Source organism: Amborella trichopoda, chromosome 2, assembly GCF_054954075.1.
Source record: "Amborella trichopoda isolate Santa Cruz 75 chromosome 2, AtrichopodaSantaCruz75HAP2 v2.0, whole genome shotgun sequence".
NCBI classification, from domain to species: domain Eukaryota; kingdom Viridiplantae; phylum Streptophyta; class Magnoliopsida; order Amborellales; family Amborellaceae; genus Amborella; species Amborella trichopoda.
In genome coordinates, this window is record NC_142337.1 from 14,411,256 (window position 1) to 14,432,008 (window position 20,753).

Sequence of the window (20,753 nt, forward strand, 5' to 3'; positions counted from 1 at the left end):
TTAGAGAGAAAGAGATATTGGGTTTCTAAAAAGAAAATGGGTTTTTAGAGAGAGAACGATTGGGTTTCTAGAGAGAAAAAATTGGTGTTTAAATAGAGGAAAAGAGATCGGGCTTCTAGAGAGAGAAAATGGGATTTTAGAGAGAAAGAGAGATCGGGTTTTAGAAAGAGAAATAGAGTTTGGGTTTTTTAGAGAAAGAAAGAGAGATTGGATTTTTAGAGAAAGAAAAAGGGTTTTAGAGAGAGAAAGAGATATTGGATTTTTAGAAAGAATGAGTTTTTAGAGAGAAAAAAAAACTGAGTTTCTAGATAGAGAGATTGGATTTTCAAAAAGAGAGATTAAGTTTTTAGAGAGAGAAAATAGGTTTTAGAGAGGGAATGAGAGATTGGGTTTCTATAGAGAAAAATGGGTTTTTAGAAAGCGAATGAGTTTTTAGAGAGAAAAAAGAGATTGGGCTTTTTGAGAGAGAAAGAGAGATTTAGTTTCTACATATAGAGAGAGAATGGGTTTTTAGAGAGAGAAAGAGAGATTGGGTTTTTTGAGTGGGAAAATTGGTTTTTAGCGAGAGAAAGAGAGAGTAGGTTTCTAGGGGGAAAATAGGGTTTTAGAGTGAGAAATAGAGATTGAGTTTCTAGATAAAAAGAGTGATTAGGTTTTAGAGAGAGAAAGAGAGATTGTGTTTCTAGATAGAAAGAGCCATTAGGTTTTAGAGAGAGAAAGAGAGATTGAGTTTCTAAAGAGATACAGAAATATTGGGTTTTTAGAAAGAGAAAATGGGTATTTAGAGAGAAAGATAGATTGGGATAGTTTACCAATGAGTTACTAAATATTAAATAACTGGGTACAAAGGAATTTTAATATTGTTGAACGAAACATGAAAAACAAACATGATTGAAAAACTATTGCACAGGAACTGTTTAGATTTGAAAATTGTTTTACATTTGCAAACTGTTATGCATAAACCAAACGAGCCCTTACACTGACAGGCTTTGTATTTACACTGGTAGGCTCTGTCGTGATTTCGGTGTTTGTACTTGAATAATGTCTATTATTTTGGACCATGGTTAACTCAAAACATGGTGAGGGCTACCGCAACATGGTCTTGTACTAGGGGGCTGATCTCTGTCTGTTGAGGTGACAATATCCTACGTTTACCAAAAAAAACATAAAAGGAATGTGTGCCTGTTTAGAACCATTCGTCAAAATGTTTGTAGGAGATTTCGGATCCAACAACTTTGTCACCTGCAATTGTATGGCCCCCAAATAGGAAAATTCTAGCATAAATAAATCTCAAAGGCCTTTATAATATTTTCGAAATTACTAGTGTTTTAAATGCTTCTGAGTTTATGAATTTGTTTATCTTCTACAATATTCATGCTATCAATTCACATATTATTCTCCATCCATGGGCATTCACATGATATAATATGCTCTTCACTGTCAATTTAGTTTGCTCACTGAAATAAATGCAATTTCTACATACGTGTTTCATTTACATGAAATTTTAGAATATGTACAACTTAATGAAAAGCAAAAAATAATTTATTTATTATTTGAGATATTGATTGTTAGGGATTTACCCAGGGATAGCAAGCCGTCTCATCCCTAAAGAACATAGCTGGAAAAATAGGAAAGGATATCACATCACTATTTTAAAAGCATCCACAATGTTGTGTATACAAAAATAAAATATATAATTTTCAGTTGTCTTTTTTTGTCATTGTATATTTTTATACGGATAATGTGGTATGCACTAAATTTGTATTTGTATGTTCCATTTCTTGTTAATGAGAATTGATTGGGATTGTTTCTCTCTGGACTCTTCCTGAGCTCTTCATATTCTCTAAATCTAACATGGTATCACTGCATGTTGTGAGCCAATTTGTTTCAGATCCTCGACGACCACATCTATCAGCAGTTCATTGAATTTTACACTATATTCGAGGTACTTCCATTCGTGCTCTCTCAATAAGTTTGGGTTCGTGCTCTTCTCAATGAGTTTAGTATCTCTATTTCAAATCCCATATTGTGCAATTAAGATTGCGTCTAATCCAGTTTTTCATGAGCGAACAATGCATATTAACATAGATTGTCATTATATTCGTGATCGTTATCTTGATGGTATATTATATTTTCTTTATGTTTCTTCTATTGAGCAAACAATTGAAATTTTCACTAAATCTGTTACTCGGAGCCACCATGATTTTCTAGTGAACGAGCTAATGCTTTACTCATGTTCGCATCAACTTGAAGAAGGGTAATAATATGTATGCAAAAATAAAATGTATAATTTTTAGTTATCTTTTATTGTCATTGTATATTTGTGTAAGGATAATATGTATACGAAAATAAAATGTATAATTTTTAGTTATCTTTTATTGTCATTGTATATTTGTGTAAGGATAATGTAATTTACATTAAATTTGTATTTGTATATAAAACATTTTAAGGTTTCATAATTTGTTAGTAGAATTGATCGACTTCTTCTTTACTAAATCTAACAATCCAAACATAGAAAATATCTAAAAGAATTACTGCCTTTCATAGTTGGCAATCCAAACATAGAAAATATCTAAATCTAACAATCGAAACATAGAAAATATTTAAAAGCATTACTGCCTTTCATAGTCGACAATCCAAACATAGAAAATATTTAAAAGCATTACTGCCTTTTATAGTTGGCATTTCTAAAACTCTCAGTAGTAAGGAGCGACCTAGGCAATCTATATTAAGAACAACCTTGGGGATGAAAATTGCAGTTTGCCATTCTCTTCTACCTTATGAAAAGTAACACAGTTTACTGGTTTAGGTGATCATGGATTTGGAGTCTACTCGATGGGTCTTTGTTCTCATGCTACTCGTCACTGTCACGTCCAATTCATTATTCAGAATGTCATCATCTGCTACAAAAATTACTGGACTCAGGCAAAACCTCATCCACCGCGACTCCTTACAATCTCCTTTTTATACCCCTAATGTCACAGATCATGATCGAATGCGGCAAGCAGCCCGCCGCTCCATCGCTCGCCACCAATACTTCCGGTCAGCCCTCGACGGATATTATCCGGCAGGGGGAACAAGATCACCGGCAACATTGGAATTGGAGTACATCATGAAGGTCGGGATAGGGACCCCGCAAAAAGATTTCTTCTTCATAATTGATTCTGGGAGTGACATGATGTGGACAGTGTGTAAACATGGTGAATCGGTCTCCAGCGCTAGGTTCCCCATTTATGACCCCGCCGCATCTTCGAGCTATCAAACCATTGGCTGCAATGAGACTCTGTGTAAGGATACGAATTCATCGTGCACTACTGATTGCTTTTATGGGGTTAGGTATCGTGATGGTACATTTTCAAATGGCATACTGGCATATGAAACCTTCACCTTTGAATGGGATCAAAGCATTAAAAATAATTTTACCTTTGATGATAGTACTCATAATAACTCTTTACCAAGCATTGATAGAAATATTGATACCAGAATTACTAATGGCCAAGTTGTACTCCCAATTGACAAAATAGGATTTGGATGTAGCATTCTTGACACTAATCCTGGATTTACAAGCTCTGGGGTGGTGGGTTTTGGGGGAGGGCCTCTCTCCCTTATTTCTCAACTGAGTTCCAGATTACCGAAGAAATTCGCATATTGCCTTCCGAATAATGGCACCGGCGTCATTCTTATGGGTGATTATGCTGACATCAAAATACCCGGTATCAAGTTGACGCCAATTTATCAACTACCATTCTTGGATACATTATACTTCTTGAACCTCGAGGACATTAGTGTCGGCTCCCAGCGTATAGGCTTACCACCAGGCATCTTCGATCCAAGTCAAGAGAAAAAGAAGTTGTTCATCGACTCTGGTTCGGCTCTCACTTTCTTGGACCGGATTGCATATGATCCACTGGTCAAAATTTTGGTGGACTCTACAAAAAAGTTATGGACTCCAGACCCCCTGAAGCAATTTAATCTTTGCTATTGGAGTGAAGATAGATCAGGAGATGTTACAGGATTCCCAGATATTACATTCCACTTCAAGGGTGAGGCTGATTGGAGAGTAGATCCCAAAAATTTGTTTGCAAAGACGGATCCACTGACCACATGCTTCATGCTGATCCCAACTGATTCTCTCTCCATCTTTGGTAACTTAATGCAGCGAAATATGGGGGTGGAGTATGACCTTGTGAACGAGAGGCTTGTCTTTGCTCCAGCAGATTGCACAAAGATTTAGAGTTGACAAATATGTTTTTGAAAATAAGAAAACATGGAGATTATTGGTATACACCAATGCCCTGCTGACCATCTTTTATATCCCAGTACAATTCTTTTTGGTTATTGTATTTGTGTATGCCCAAGTTGGTAGAAAGCAATGAAAAAAAACTATGACTTGACCACGGGGCTTGGCCCCAGTTACTCTAGTCGGGCCTAGTCTGGCTAAGCCAAAAAGTGTTCAAAAATAAAAAATCCCAAATATGTTTAAAGTAAAATTAAACAGAACGCATCTAAATGAAGTTAAAAATGTAGTGAAAAAATGGATTTCAAAAAAATCATTTTATTTTTGGAGGGTTGGAGTCTAGTTTAAATGAAAAGAAAATATAAAAATAAGTATCGATGACCAAAACACTTTCCAATCTTTACCAAAATGATATAAAACATAAAAAATATATTACCAATAAATCTTTTATATCTTATTTTATAATATTTTGGATCTTTTTAGGATCCCCGAGTCAGTCCACCCAATTCAAGGATACTTAGACTCACCAGGGAGACGAGTTAGAGTTACTCGGGCAAGTCTAAGTTGGCTGGCCTGAGTTTTTCTTCACTAATAAAGAGACTTGAACGTCATTGAGATGAGAAAATCAAAAGTCATTAGAGATGGAAAGAGAAATCAATATCAATAAGAGCATTGACAAATTATGAGGGGAAGTGATCAATCGTTGGCTAAGGATTTATTGTAGCCCCCATACAGTCTACTTCTGTTATTGGCATAAGCCATAATTTGTCAACAGTATGTCCGGTTGAAGTGAGTGTTGGACTGTTGGAAATATCTTTCCATTCTTTACAATATCTAATGTAAACATATAGCTTAGTTTTCTTATGTTTAATTCTAGGGTAAGTCTAGTGAGTCAAATATGGTTCAATTTATTGGAGATGTTGAATGAACAGTATGATATGAGATGAAGAGACAGACCAAATTCAATTAGGAATACTAGGCCAGATTTCAGGTTTCTGCAATTGCTTCTCATTGATGTTCATTTGGCACACAGGTTTAAGATTGAATATCAAAGAAGTGGGTACCTGTCGGTTGAAGAATCAATGCAGTATTTATATTTTAGAGATCCTCATAGTATGAAACACGACACCAATCAAATGCAAAAAGGATCACAGATGAGGGAGTCAGTATGCACGGCATCCTCACCACAGGACATTGGAAAGGATCTTGACTGAGGGAATTTGCAATCGTCGTCATCGAGAAACCCCTATCCCCTCATTGCTGAACTAGGTGGCCAAACATACAGTGATTCCTAAAATGCAAGAGATAATGTATGCTGTGGAGAGAAACAAATCGATATTTGAAATTGATACAGGAAGTGACTCATCAGAGAGGACAAACAAAAAGCCATTGCATATAGGTAGTCTTGGGTCCATTACCTTTATGTAGACTTATGACTAATGGTCGGTCTACTTATGCTCCGAAATCAGGTTTGACTGATAGTTTAAACCAATGAGATTATCATCACTTTCAAAAGTTTCACCCATTTTTTTAATAAAACATTTTTGAATATATGGAAAAAGGAGAGTTTTGGAAATTGGGGATGTTTAGTATATATTTTTAAAAGACAATTAACGCTTTTGGAATCAGAGGAGAAAATACTTACGCGGAGAAAGCATGCCACTATAAGGTAAGACTAATTGCTTAACCCCTTCTTCCTGAGCAGGGTCCATTGTCAGACCTATGGATTGACACTTATTGAGAACAACTTGTGAAGGGATGTAACAAGTTCACTACTGGCTCCCAAAGTGTTCCTCATGCATTAAAAGTCAAGTTGCAAGTGGTCAGGACTTGTTCTCATGTGATTCGTAGTGGGCCCCATGGAATAGGTCCAAGGCAATCGCTGTCTGAAGATGATCTATTACCAAACTCGGTGTTGTCGCTTATTTAAGCACCTTGTGGTTGTTCATAAAAGATTGCTTCAAGTGTCTAACATGTTCCTTGTGCATTTAGGATCAATTTGCAAGTAATCAGGACCAAGCCACATTTTGGAGTAGGCAAATTTTGAGTAGGCCACAAGGGGTCGAGTTAAAGACACTCTCTAAATGGAATGGATCAGCTGCCAAACCTGAGCATAGTGGTTATGACATATTGGAAACACCATGCAGGGGTTCTTAAAAGGGTTGTTACAAGTAACCATTAAGCTACATATCCCTTATAACTCAAGTTGCAAGTAGTCTGGACTAAATCAAATGCAATTTGGATTTGGTTGCAATGGGTTAGATATCTTCTTGGATAGGGATTGCTCTTTAGTCCTATGGACAGATTTTTTTTTTTAGAATGTTGACTGTTATATATATATATATATATATATATATATATATATATATATGTGTGTGTGTGTGGGGAAAAGTCTTCTCAATGTCTATAGGAGAATATGAACAGTGATTTTGCCTACCCTCATCATAGTCCAAAGTTCATCGTAAGGTCACGTTTGTCCGGTAGTGTTTCATTTTTTATTTTTTTCTACAAATCAGAATGACCTGAAATTTAGAGAGTGTGTACATATTAGTGAGGTGAACCTAATAAAAATATAAAAAAATAATTCTTAAAAAATAAATTCTCCAAAATACCCCTGAAATTTTTCCAAGGTATTTTGGTCAATTGTTTTAGTCTAAAATATTTTTTTGATATTTTTCATAGATTCACCTATTTTTTATGAACACACGCTCCAAATTTCAAGCAATTCTGATTTGTAGAAAAAAATAAAACATTACCGGACAATCGTGACCGTACGATGAAGTTTGGATGGTGATGAGAGTAGGCGAAATCACTGTTCATTTTCGCCTATAAGCGTTTTGCAGTATCTTCTATATATATATATATATATATATATATATATATATATAATCCACTAGGACAGCTAAAAGTAGCTAGAGAGAGCGAAAACAGTGTAGTTACAATAGATGCCGTTAGAGAAAAGCCTATAAAATGGCTTCAGCAGAACTAGAAACCCACTCGACGAGGTCTCATATTTCTTCACCACAGGCCGCTGCTTTTGCCATGGCATCTGTGACGTGGTTTGCCTCCCTCCACATGTGTCTCCATGCGATGGCCAACCCCTACCTAGGTGTAAAATTTCATTAAAGATAAGGTTTAAAATCCAACGGATTGACGAGGGATGTTTGACCCAAACAATGACATTTTTGGAATCACCTTCAATGATAAAAGGTAAGTTTGAGAAAGGTTGGATCATTCTAATGCCCTCTAACAGCGCAGTAGCTTCTGCCTCCATTGAGTCCAAGTGGCCTACAAACTTGGTGGTCAAAGCTATCGTGATACCTGTGTGATTTCTCATAATAGCTCCTATTCCTGATGGGCCAGGGTTGCCTAAAGAACAACTGTCGAAGTTGACAGGGGTTGTGGCTTAACAGAAACACATTGTCGTTGGTTATAAAAAGCTTGGTATAAACATCCCATGTGTCCCTTATATATCAGAAATGCCTTGCACACGGCTGGGGTTTGACAACATACATCTAGAGGGAGGCCACAAGGGGGTAACTCTAGGCCAAAAACGGCAAGGATTAGGTATAATACAATCAAATGTATGCAACATGCAACCAAGAGTAGGCTGCATGAGGCCAAGAATACACATGCGACCTACACCAAGATTGCTGAGATCATCTTTTGACCTCAGGCATGTACTTTTATCTTACATTCATACAGATTCTGAAACTCAGTATGGATTTTGTATAAATTCCTACTGAGTTCGGGAGTTTTGACATTTTTTCTTTGTAAAGCCTCATGCAAACTATTTCTCAGCACAACAAACCCAATTAGGTTTAGAACATTTTTATATGGAGCCATGACTTTACGAGTTTATCACAAGATGATTGCAAAAGAACAGAATTTGGAATAATCAGTAGAGATTCTAGATACCCCTTCTGTTGGGTTTGGTGATAGCCAAATCACTATACCCATATTTTTTTCTAAAAATTAAAGGTATTATAAGAATAAAAAATGGACTTTCTTGAGAAGCTAGAAAGTGATATCTTTATAAGAGAGTGAAGGAGGACATAATACCCACCCTTTGAGGGTCAACCCTTTAGGGGTTATGGGAATGGATATCCAATATAGAGATGGTTCTCTAAGAGAGAAACATGGCCTTTGAGAGAGATGTGATATTCTCATGAACTTTGGGCCGATTAACTTTCACTTCTAAAGAGAGAAAATCTCTTGAATACTCTTGAGGTTATCTTTACAGTAGCATTATTACGGTGAGAAAGAAGATGTTGATCGACGGTATTGCTCGGTCAAGAGAGCAGGTTTAGAAGAGAATATCGGTAATGGTCTTTTACCGATGTTTAGAGATAGATATTATCTCTTGCAACCCAAAATTGTAATTTTCATTGTGATGTGGATTTCTAGTTGCCGGGGTCGTGGATGTAACCCTACGGGGTGAACCATGTGTTGTTGCAGTGTGCTTTTTATGTTTGCTTTATTTTTTACACTCGATTTATAGTTGTATTCATCTACTTCGTATTTGGCCAATTGAGTACACGATCTTGGGTGGGATCCCAGCATTTGAGATTTCCGGTTCCGCAAGCTAATGGGTTCTTGAGAACCCTATACCTCCTCCTCTACAGATCAACATTTGATTTCTCTTCTTCCTCAAGCTTAAGTTGCCACTATTATTCCTCAGTTCCCGAGGAATATTTTCCAGTTAATCAAGGAGTCCTTCCCAAGTGATCAATCAAGAAGCCTTTGATAGATGAGGATGAGAGGTTCTTGAAACAAAGTGATTTAGTGGAACCTATCTTTCATCAAAACCCTGAGGCTTTCTAGTAGTTTAAGAAGGAATTTTCCATCCCTGTGGAGGATATGATGCTAAAGCTACAACAATTAGATGAGATGTACTGTAATTTGTTTTCTTGATGTCTTGACTTGAGAGTGCTTTAATACAAGGTACCCAACTATTTCAGGATGATCTCAAACTTAATTGACCTTCCTTTCTCTTGTCCTTTCATAATTTTCATCATTATTATAAGGCTTTAAGGCAATGATTTTTCCTCTTTTCATAGAATAAGGACCATTTTTTTTTGCTAAAAATTATTCCTTTTTTGAGATTTTTTTTAGGATTTGTGCTATCTTAGATTCTTATGCTTTTGGAAATCTCTATTATAAACTCATGCAAGTCTAATAAAAAAGCTTGCAGATCAGTCAAAAGGCTTGAGAGACCAAAATAACATGTCTAAAGGTCTCAAGATTGAATCTACAGGGCCTAGGTTGTGGCTGCATGCTGGTTCAATGTGGCCTCATGCAGCCATGACTAGGCTGCATGAGGCCTATTTTTGGCCACAGGAGATCTACGTTAGGCCCAATGTGACTTAATATTGGCCTCATGCAACCAACTTTAGGCCTCTTAGCCTTTTGTGATATGATTTCAAAAACAAAATGGACTTTGAATTCTATCGGGAGTTTGAGCACATATTTCTATAAATTGGGCTTGTCTTGTCAATTCCAGTTCAGATCAAAGCTATCTAAGCTTTAATTCTTGCTAAAATCTATTATGTTCTTCTAGTTTTCTCTTGCTTCATTATTCTTCTAGTTTTCTCTTGTTTCATTAGGGACTATCTCATTCATGTCCTTTTTTCTTTCTCTTCTTCCTATTGCTCCCCTTTTTCCCTCAATGGGAACAAATTTAGAAGACTTTTTGCTCCCTTTATGCTATTCCATCATGCTATATGTGCTCTTCTTTTTGCTAAACCCATGGCCTGAATCAAATTTGAATGTGAGTCACATATTATCTCGACTCCGAAGCATGGGCCACACATGATGTTCAACCATATGATATGAGGCGTAGGATATTAATCATCAATACTATTCTTATTTGAAATTGGCTAGACACCAGTTTTAGCAAGCTATTAAACAAAATTGTCTTTCCAAATATTTACAAAATAAGAGCCCAAAAAATTTAAATTTATTTATTTTCTTTTCTTCCCTACTTAAAATATATTTTAAAATAAGCTAGTGCTTTGTGTAGAGAATAAGAAAGACCCATGTGAAGAGGACAAGTGGTCATTGAAAAACAACACTTGTCAATATCTCTCTATTTTTCCCTTTTGTAGCTATATTTATGGAGATGGGTTTTGGGATGCTAGAGCACCAAGCACGAGCTCTCTCTCTCTCCCCAAAACTTCTTTCTCTCTCTTATGTCTCATTGTGAGCTGGGTGCAAGGGACGTGCCACTCATCTCTGTGAGAGCCCTCTAGTGTCACAGAATTAATTCCAGCACCATGTTGCATCTCAAAAAAGCTTTCTATCTCTAGATTGTTTTCTAACAATTGTTTTGCTGGAAACTTGTGTTCTATTTTGTGTTATATATTGATGAAAAACTCATTTTCAGCCACATTCTCTCTCTAGAAAGGCTACCAAATTGTGTCTACAATTTCATACGAATTTAGCGAGTTTGTTTCAACTTTCTTATTTATCGTTTGCATCTAGCAATACTACAAGAAGGTTAGAAAATATTCTATGAGCAAGGAAAAAGGTATTGGGCATTATCTTATATTATTGGAATGGTTTATGATGGGTGTTTATGAGTGCATGCTTGCTGAAAATTCGATTGAGATGCTTAAAAGAGTTTATCAATAGTTGCAATTGATTTTTGATTAAGATCCCCTTTAGTGGATTACAAAGTTAGTGATATTTGTATATCCTCTTGAGTTGCAAAGAATTTACAGCAACTTTTTGTGGGTATTTTGATAAGAATTGCATGCGATATATTTGTGGATATTTCTGATTGAGTTCAAAACCCAACTTGCATGTTGATATAACTCTATTTCTTTATGAAATTTCCTAATATCCATTGTATTTGGGCCAACAATTGGTGTCAAAGTGTTGGGGTTTTCAATTTGTATCGAAAATAGCTAATCCTAGAGCTTTATTGACTGATTTAGTGAAGATTGATAAGCTAGATGGTTATAATTTCTCACTTTGGAAAAGTAAAGTATCTTAATTGTTGCATATTATGGGTTTGTTGAATGTAATTGAAGAAGAAATCATAACTGAACCTGATGATGACTCTACACTTACAAAGAGACAAAGATACTTGAAATGGAAAAATGATAATTTTACATGTAAGGGTGCCATTTTGAATTACCTTAATGATAGATTGCATAAGGCCTTTGAACCCTACACTAATGCTAAAAGACTTATGGGAGGCTATTGAGAAAAGGCATATTGAGGACAATTATATGACAAAACATGAATTTTATGAAAGATATAACCAATATAAAATGAGATCGAACCAATCAGTGCTAGAATTTTTTGATGATATGATTGTAATGGCTAACCAACTTGCCGGTTATAGAGAACCCATATCCGAACATCATCAAATCATGAAGATAATAGAAAATCTCCATAATTCATGGAAATACCTTAAGAAAAACTTTTGCCAGAATGGTACCATCCACACCCTTGATGATTTAAGAGGACATCTTAGGATGGAAGTGAATGATAGGGCTAAAGAAAAAAATGAAACAGCCCATTAGCAGGCTTATTTGGCTATTCAAAAGGGTATCCAAGACCCAATCATATTAAGAGAAAGGAGATTAATGAAAACAATGAGGAAATAAAAAAGAAGACAAGAAAAAGGGAAAATTCTTTAAAAGGTTAAGAAGATGTTTTAATTGTAACAAACTTAGTCATATTGCCAAACTTTGTAGGGACCCACCAAAGAAGATGGAAATAGGAGAACCCAATTACCCAAAGGAAATATGCATAGAAAATCATTCCCAAAGGGATTAAGGGCTGAAAGTATTCTACATTTACATACTGATATTTGTGAAAATTAAATGCTAAAGCCTTTAAAGGACATGAGTATTTTATCACTTTCATGATTATTCACGATATGCATATATATATTGATTTCTCATAAAAGTGAATCTTTAGGAAAATTTAAAGAGTATAAGGTGGAAGTAGAAAATCTACTAGATAAAAAGATCAAAATTTTGAGAAGTGATAGAGGAAGAGAATATACTTCACTTGAGTTTGAAAATTTTTGTAAGGAACATAGGATCATTAGATAATGCACACTCTCTTATACACCGCAACAAAATGGTATGGATGAAAGAAAAAATAAAACCTTATTAGAGATGGTTAATTGTAGGATACATGAAGCTAATATATCTTACCAATTTTGGGGAGAGGCTTTTTTAACCTCAACTTATATATTAAACAGAGTTCTTAACAAATCTACGAGTAGAACCCCTTTTGAATTATGGTTTAATAGAAAGCCTAATTTAGATCACATTAGAGTTCGGAGTTGTGTAGCTCATGTCCTTAATCCAAACAGAAAAAAACTAGGACCTACAACAATTAAATGCACTTTTGTTGGGTACTCTAGTCACTCCAAAAATTATAGTTTCTATGATCATGAAACAAAGACTATCATAAAAGTAGAAATGCTCATTTCTTTAAAGATGAAAAAATGCCAAAGGGAAAACAACCTAAAATTATAGAATTTGAAGAAGAAGAAATGGGGAAACCTAGTGATTCCTGTGAGAACCCTAGTAGTGTTAACCGTATTCCTATTATGATAGAGCCTAGGAAACGTACTGGAGAAACTAAAAGACCTAGTTACTTGGATTACTACTATGGGTATAATGTAGAACTTGATAATGAATCCATAAGCTTTAAAGATATCATAAGTTCATCCGAGGCATCCAATTGGATGGAGGCAATGTAATATGAATATAACTCATTAGTGAAGAATGAGACATGGACCTTAGTAGAACTACAAGAAAGCCGTAGAGCCATTAGTTGTAAATGAACATATACTAAGAAACTGAATTCAAATGAAACAATTGATAGGTATAAAGTTAGACTGGTTTCTAGGAGTTTTACCCAACTAGTAGGGGTAGATTATAAAGAAACTTTCTCCCATGTGGCTAGAAAGTCATCCATTGGGATTGTTCTAACAATAACAAACTATTATAACTTTGACATACATCAAATGGATGTAAAGACAAAGGTAACCTGAGGGATTCGAGTCTAAAGAACAAAAAGGCAAAGTGTGCAAATTAAAGAAATCTCTTTATGGATTGAAACAGTCCTCAAGACAATGGTATTTAAAGTTCGACGATGCACTAAAGAACTATGGCTTTGTTAATACTAATGTTGAATATTGTGTATACATCCGAAGTAGTGGGGGTAGTCATCTCATTTTAGTGTTATATGTAGATGAGATTATCATTACAGGTAGTGATCATAAGCTTATTAAAGATACCAAAGAGTGATTATCTTCACAATTTGATATGAAAGGCTTAGGATAATTAGAGCAGGTTCTTGGCATGCAAATCACAAGAGATAAGAAGATAAGATTACTCTACTTAAGCCAATAACTATATATTGTAAGGACACAAAAAACTTTTAGAATGGATGAATCTAAACCAATGGAACCCCATATGAGAAAGGGTATAGACTGTCCAAAGACATGTGTCCTAAAACTTATAAGAAAAAAGAGATTATGGAAAAGATCCCTAATACACAAGTAGTAGAATCATTAAACTATTTGATGAACTGCACACGCCCTGACAAAGGATATGTATTGGGGGTTGCTAGCCATTATATGAGTAACCCAGGTTTGGAACATTGGAAACTTGTAAAGATAATATTTAGATATCTCAAAAGGACCACCAGTTATAGCCTATGCTATGAAAATGATAAATTAGAATTGCAAGGCTATAATGCTGCAAACTGGGCTGGCAAAGATGATAAATCCAGATCTACATCTGGATGGATTTTTCACTTATAGAGGAGCATGTATATCATAGGATAGCAATACACAAAAGAGTATGTCACAATCAACAATGGAGGCAGAGTATGTAGCCTTATATGAGGCGGCCAATGAAACAATATATTTAAGAAAATTGCTCAGTGAGATACCTTTGGCTACATTTGACAGCACTTGAACAGTTATTCATTGTGACAACCAAGCTGTCATAGTCATTTCTGAATATCCTATGTACGACAATATAATAAAATACATTGATAGAAACTATCATTCCGTAAGCGAGTTTATGGGACGAAAGGATATAAAAGTAATGAATCTCCACACATATTTCATGATAGCTGACCCGTTGGCTAAAGGTATCAACATAAACACACATGAAAGGTGTGTAAGGGGTATGGGATTGAGATCCACGGGTTTCTTATGGTACACATGTGATGAGCCTTAGTAGCGCAGCTATTGAGCATGTGGAATGTTATGTTATTACCATTTTCCTATGTGGCATATCCGCCTTTGTAGCAATGACGTTTGTGTGGCATATCTGCCTTTGTGGCGATGACTCATGTGTGGCATGTATAAGAGCCCTCCAAGGGTGGTTAAGTTATGCCTTCGGACATTTAATTGTTCGTATGTGGTGAAATCCCTCGGAGGCGTAATTATCACAAACTACCACCAGTTAGTAGTCTTTTGACTCCGTGTTTCCGCGCTGTGATGGCTAGCTTAGATATTTGGACAATTGAACATGACCTCCGACTAGCAGTCTTTTGACTCTGTTATCCGCATTGTGATGGCCAAAGTGGACCATTGTATTTAGCATGACTCATTGGGCATAACCTCAAGTTGGCATGTCTTTATAGACAACATTTTCCACTTTGCGATGACTAGTTTGGACAGTTTGAGGATCCTTATGGGATCATGGCAAGATGCGCTATATTGATGGTTATTCACATTTTTAGGTGACATAGATTACTTTTGGTGATGTAAGTATCATGTTGTGAGTGTCCGATGCTTTTCGAAAGACACTAGCGAGAGAGAGAAAGTCTACTAATCTAAAAGCATGAAGGCTAATTTCATGATATAATTGATGATCACGCAATACGTCACGACAATTGATGAGCATGGGGATGTCTGTGGTTGATGCCATCAAGTGGATGGATCATATGTGTGGATGGATTTGTTGTTTGAGGAGGTACAACCCCAGCAACTTCTGTATAGCTACTAAAAGTTTGTATTATGGTTTTATAAATATTTTAAAACAAGTGAGGGAATGTTAAAGAAAATTGTGCTTCCAAATATTTACAAAATAACAGCCCAAAAAATTTCAATTTATTTGTTTTCTTTTCTACGTTACTTAAAATATATTTCAAAATAAGCTAGTGTTTTATGTAGAGAATAAGAGAAACCCATGTAAAGAGAGGGACAGAAGGTCATTGAAAGGCAAGACTTGTCATTTCTCTCTCTACATGTGTCTCTCTATTTTTCCTTTTTGTAGCTATATTTATGGAAATGGGTTTTGAAAGGCTAGAGCATTAAGCACGAGCTCTCTTTCTCTCCCTAAAACTTCTTTATCTCTCTTATGCTTACTTGTGAGATGGGTGCAAGGCACGTGCCTCTCATCTTTGTGAGACCCCTCTACATAATCAATTCTAGCACCGTGTTGTATCTCGAAGAAGCTTTCTCTCTCTAGATTATTTGCTAACAACTGTTTTGCAGGAAACTTGTGTTCTATTTTATGTTATATATTGTTGAAAAACTCATTTTCAGTCACATTTTCTCTAGAAAAACTATCAAATTGTGTCTATAATTTCATACGAATTTGATGAGTTTGTTCCAAATTTTTTCATCATCTTTTGCATCTAGAAATACTAAGGCTTTTCTCTCTAAGATACTTCTCTCTCTCAATCAATCTCTCCATCTCTTATTGGGAAAAGATGGAGAATAGATAAAAGGGCAGGGAGAAGTTCATTCACCAAATTACATAGTGCCTTATCACCTTCAAGTTGTCCACAATCACCTTAAAATTTTGAAAGGATCTATACAAAAATAGATGGTCACAACCTTATTTTTTAAAAGAGTCATACATCAACTATGTTAGTAGCAAACCATACTTCTGAGGATTTTTTTCAATAAAATATGAAATTTTGGGAATCATATAAGAATCACTAGATAATTCTTTCAAAAGAAAGATTCGAATTTTGATTTTTCTAACACTTAGGCTCGCTCTCTAAAAATTGAATGATCTCAATTCAATTAAATTTGTTTCTTTAGTACATAGAGCGTGCAAATTTTTTTTATTGAGGTTAATCTGAGAATTCAAGATGTTACATCTATAAAACCTTCGGATGCTAAAATTAATCCTTTATAGATTTTACTCGAGGTAGTGAATAGAGAAGATACTTTCGTACGAATATAATATCATCTATGTTGGGCGAATAATGCTTATACGTGGTTTGCTCTAAAAACTAGAAGGCCCGAATTCCAACGGAGTATAAAGTTGAGCTTCTTCTTTTGGCGAGAGAGAACTGTAGTCATTTGCCTCATAATACTCTATGACACGAAATGAAGAGGACGTGTATTATGCTCTACCAAGAGCATATTATATTTCTACTCATGCCGCAAAAGAGTTATTTTGGTATTTTTAATCTAAATTTTTAGATCCATCTAAATATAATTAGATTATTTTATTTTTAAATAAAATAAAATATTGAGTCATTGAATATCTATGTCTTTCCTTCACAAAATTAGGAGGTTCATGTGCAATCTTGGTAAAGCCTTTCTTAGTCTCACATAGAGTAAGAGTTAGTTTTTTTATTTCTTTTTTCCCTTTTAAAGTTGGTTGCTCGGTTTAGAAATATCCTTAGAATCTAGAAAATATCCCCACAAAATTCAAATCTAGAAAATATACCTAGACATAAATTTGCGCTGAGGAAGTAGGAAATCTTTGGACGAACCTGCTCGATAAATATTGGGCATTGATGTTATATCCCCCTCTCTATTCTCCCCAGTGTTCCAAAAACCGGTCGGTCAGAACCAGAACCGTCCGGTTAACTCACTACCGGTGGAGTGGCGATTCCGATTAGGTCCGGTTTTAGTGTACTAGTAAAAAAACACATCGTCCTGAAAAAAATCGGTCAAAAAACAGGCTGATTTGGCCTTGACTAGGTGAATTTTTGACAAAACCGGTCCGGTTTGGTGTTATATCGAATGATATAACAAAATAACGGCGCCACAGAAAATAACGGCCGTTATTTCTAACAGTGTCTGTTATTTGGGCAGAACCCGTGATCCGCCATTTTTTGTAGCTTTTTTATGCTTTTTTCTACCTTTTTTTGTTTTTTTTTTGCTCAATTATTATAATATACCTTCAAATCTTCTATAAATCCATCATTATTGAATCAAAAACTCCGAGATTAAATCGTTTTTTCCGAATTTTTGGTGCATTTTTTGCTGTTTTTTAGTTTTTTAATGAAAAATCCGCTATTCCATTGATTTTGGCCTGGTTTTTCAGTTTTTTCGATAAAAAGTTGGGGATTTTAATGATCAAAGAGATATATATATTTCAAGACTCCTGATTTTATTAAAATGGAGAGATTTGGGGCTTGATTTTGAGATTGAAGCAGACAAGGTAAGCCCGAGCCCAAATTTTTTTAATTTTTGTCTTAGTTTTACAGCTTTTTTAGGATTTTTCAGACAAGATTTGACTAGTATTATTTATTGCAATAAATAAAAGAACGATTTTTTAACAAAAAAAAAAAAATTGGAGCTCGCTTTTCAAGAATTTAGGGTTTTTTGGAGCTCGATTTTAGGAATTTAGGGTTTTTTGGAGCTCGATTTTAGAAATTTAGGGATTTTTTGTTTTTAATGTTATATAATATATATATTTATAAAAATATATTTTTTGTGATGAATGTGAGAATATATATACACAATATTTGCGTGAGATTTTTTATTGCATAAAATAAATGAACGAATTTTAGAACAAAAACGAAAATTTGGAGGTCAATTTTGGGGATTTTAGGGTTTATTGAATGATTTATTGAATGAAAAATAAAATTGATATTTTTTTGTGAGGATTGTTTTTAATGTTATATATATATATATATAATGTTTTTTGTGATGAATATGAGAATATATATATAAACAATATTTGTGTGAGATTAATGATTGCATAAAATAAATAAACGAATTTTAGAACAAAAACAAAAATTTGGAGGTCAATTTTGGGGATTTTTCGGATTTTAGGATTTATTGAATGAAAAATAAAATTGATATTTTTTGTGAGGATTGTTTTGAATGTTATATAATATATATATTTATATAAAAAAAATTTCCGTGATGAATATGAGAATATATATAAAGAATATTTGTGTGAGATTATTGATTGCATAAAATAAATGAACAAATTTTAGAACAAAAACAAAAATTTGGAGGTCAATTTTGGGGATTTTAGGGTTTATTGAATGAAAAATAAAATTGATATTTTTTTGTGAGGATTGTTTTTAATGTTATATAATATATATATTTATAAAAACATGTTTTCTGTGATGAATATGAGAATATATATAAACAATATTTGTGTGAGATTATTGATTGCATAAAATAAATGAATGAATTTTAGAACAAAAACAAAAATTTGGAGGTCGATTTTGGGGATTTTAGAGTTTATTGAATGAAAAATAAAATTGATATTTTTTTGTGAGGATTGTTTTTAATGTTATATAATATATATATTTATAAAAATATGTTTTTTGTGATGAATATGAGAATATATATATATATATATATATATTCAAAAAAAAAAATTTGTATTCCCAGTATTCTTTAAATTTTAGGGAGATATTTTTTATGAATGATTTGATTTTGTAGAGTAATTTTGACTCAAGAAACACTTAGTATCCCAAGTATTAAGTATCGGACTACCTGTTGGCTATACTTTATATCTTTATGTATGCAGCAATGTTATGAAAAAGGGATATATTTAGTTGTTCAACATAATTGTGTTTAAAGCCCATTTTTATAGAGGTTTCAGTTTTGGCAACATATCTTCAGTTTTGATCACCATACATAATTGATCTATTGTACTAGCTTGTAGAACTCCTTGAAGCAATGCATGCTTTATAGTTTAAACGTATAGCAAGGAGTGTATTAAATTCCACTTTTGGAAAGTAGATGTATTTTTCTCTTATGATGCATCCATTTAGAACCTTTTGAGAAATACTTTTTACCTTGAATAAATATTCATGGCAAGGGTAACTATCACATGAAATGCAAACTGCTCATCAAGAATTGTGGTATCTTTATATGGAGTACTTCTTGTTTAATAGGTTGCTGCTCTTATTCAATTTTATGGTGTACCATGTACTTTGGGAAAGGTTTGGGCACTTATTTTTGTTCATATTCCCCATGGAAGGATTTACTTGACCTTAGCCCTCTAGAAAACATATTTCACCACATTTCTTAATGCATTCCCCTCGTGCATGGCTTTTTCAGCTTTCATGGTCTAGAAGCACACGTGCATGTTTTTTATTGAGAAATATTAATTGAATGGCATGGTGATTCATGGTCATCTTAAGTATGATTTCTTTTTCTATTGGATGTTATTGTAACTTGTTCATTTTCATGAGAAAGTAGGGCTTAAATATCCATGCTTACAAGGTCCCCTTAGTAGAGTGATTTTTCCAAAAAAATATTTTTTTAATGAACTTTTATGTTTAGGAAAATTTATAAGAAAATAATAAGATGAGAAGGGGAGATGTGACATGGCAGTATGATACAAAAGTGAATGACAAAAGAAGAATTCGATGTAATTTTTGTAACAAGGAAATGGGTGGTGGTATTTATCGCCTAAAAGAACATCTTGCTTGGGTAAAGGGTAATGTCTCCGGTTGTAAAGAAGTGCAACCAGAAGTAAAACAACAAATAATAAAAATAATTACAGAAAGAAAAGAAAAAAAAGTGCAGAGAGAAAGGATGCTGAGGAGATAAGGAGGGGGTACGAAAGTCCAATAGATGAGGAAGATGACCAAGATGTAGAATTTGAGGCGCAAATAGAATGAGCAAGGATTGTCAGTATTCAAGAGCTTAATTATACACAAATGGAAATTCAAGAGATGTATGGGAGAAGGGATGGTGCATCCAGTAGCTGTCAACCTCAAGAACATGTAATACTGGGTAGAGGAGGATGTGGGCCTTCATTACTTAGATCCACATCTAGTAGATTGAGACATAGTTTTTCTAGTCGTCCATCCTCTTATAGTCGGTCATCTACTACTCAACGACATGAACCCATAGATGTGTCATTAATGACCAGCGAACCCTCTGGACTTGATCCCCACAAGTCACAATATCATAAAAAAAAATTAAAATTTCCGTCAATAGGTGTATTAATAGAAAAAGCGAGAAAGATGATTATCATGTTTTGATATGTTAATGCACTGTCATTTAATTTTGCAAGCTTAGATTTCTACCCACAAATGGTAGATTCTATAGTTGGCGCAGGGCCAGGTGTTAGACGTTCAACTGCGAAGGAGCTTGCAGGGCCATGTTTAGAAGTTGTTGTTCATGATGTTGATAAGCATATTGCACAGTTTAAGGTCTACTGGCCCGGTACAGGAGTGACCATCATGACTGACAATTGTAAGGACAAGTCTCATAGATATCTTGTCAATTTTTAATAGGTTGTCTTAGGGGCATTGTTTACCACTCGAGCACTGATTTTTCTATCTTTTTTCAAATTTTTTGGAT

General features: G+C 34.5%; 1 protein-coding gene across 1 annotated transcript; it reads left to right on the forward strand.

Annotated features, from left to right (window-relative positions):
• Positions 1–2,774: 2,774 nt before the first annotated feature.
• LOC18445048 (aspartic proteinase CDR1) lies at positions 2,775–4,266 on the forward strand. Its single transcript, XM_006855195.2, has one exon. The coding sequence runs from the start codon at positions 2,816–2,818 to the stop codon at positions 4,232–4,234; it is 1,419 nt and encodes a 472-aa protein (XP_006855257.1). The 5' UTR covers positions 2,775–2,815; the 3' UTR covers positions 4,235–4,266.
• The last annotated feature ends 16,487 nt before the right edge of the window (positions 4,267–20,753 follow it).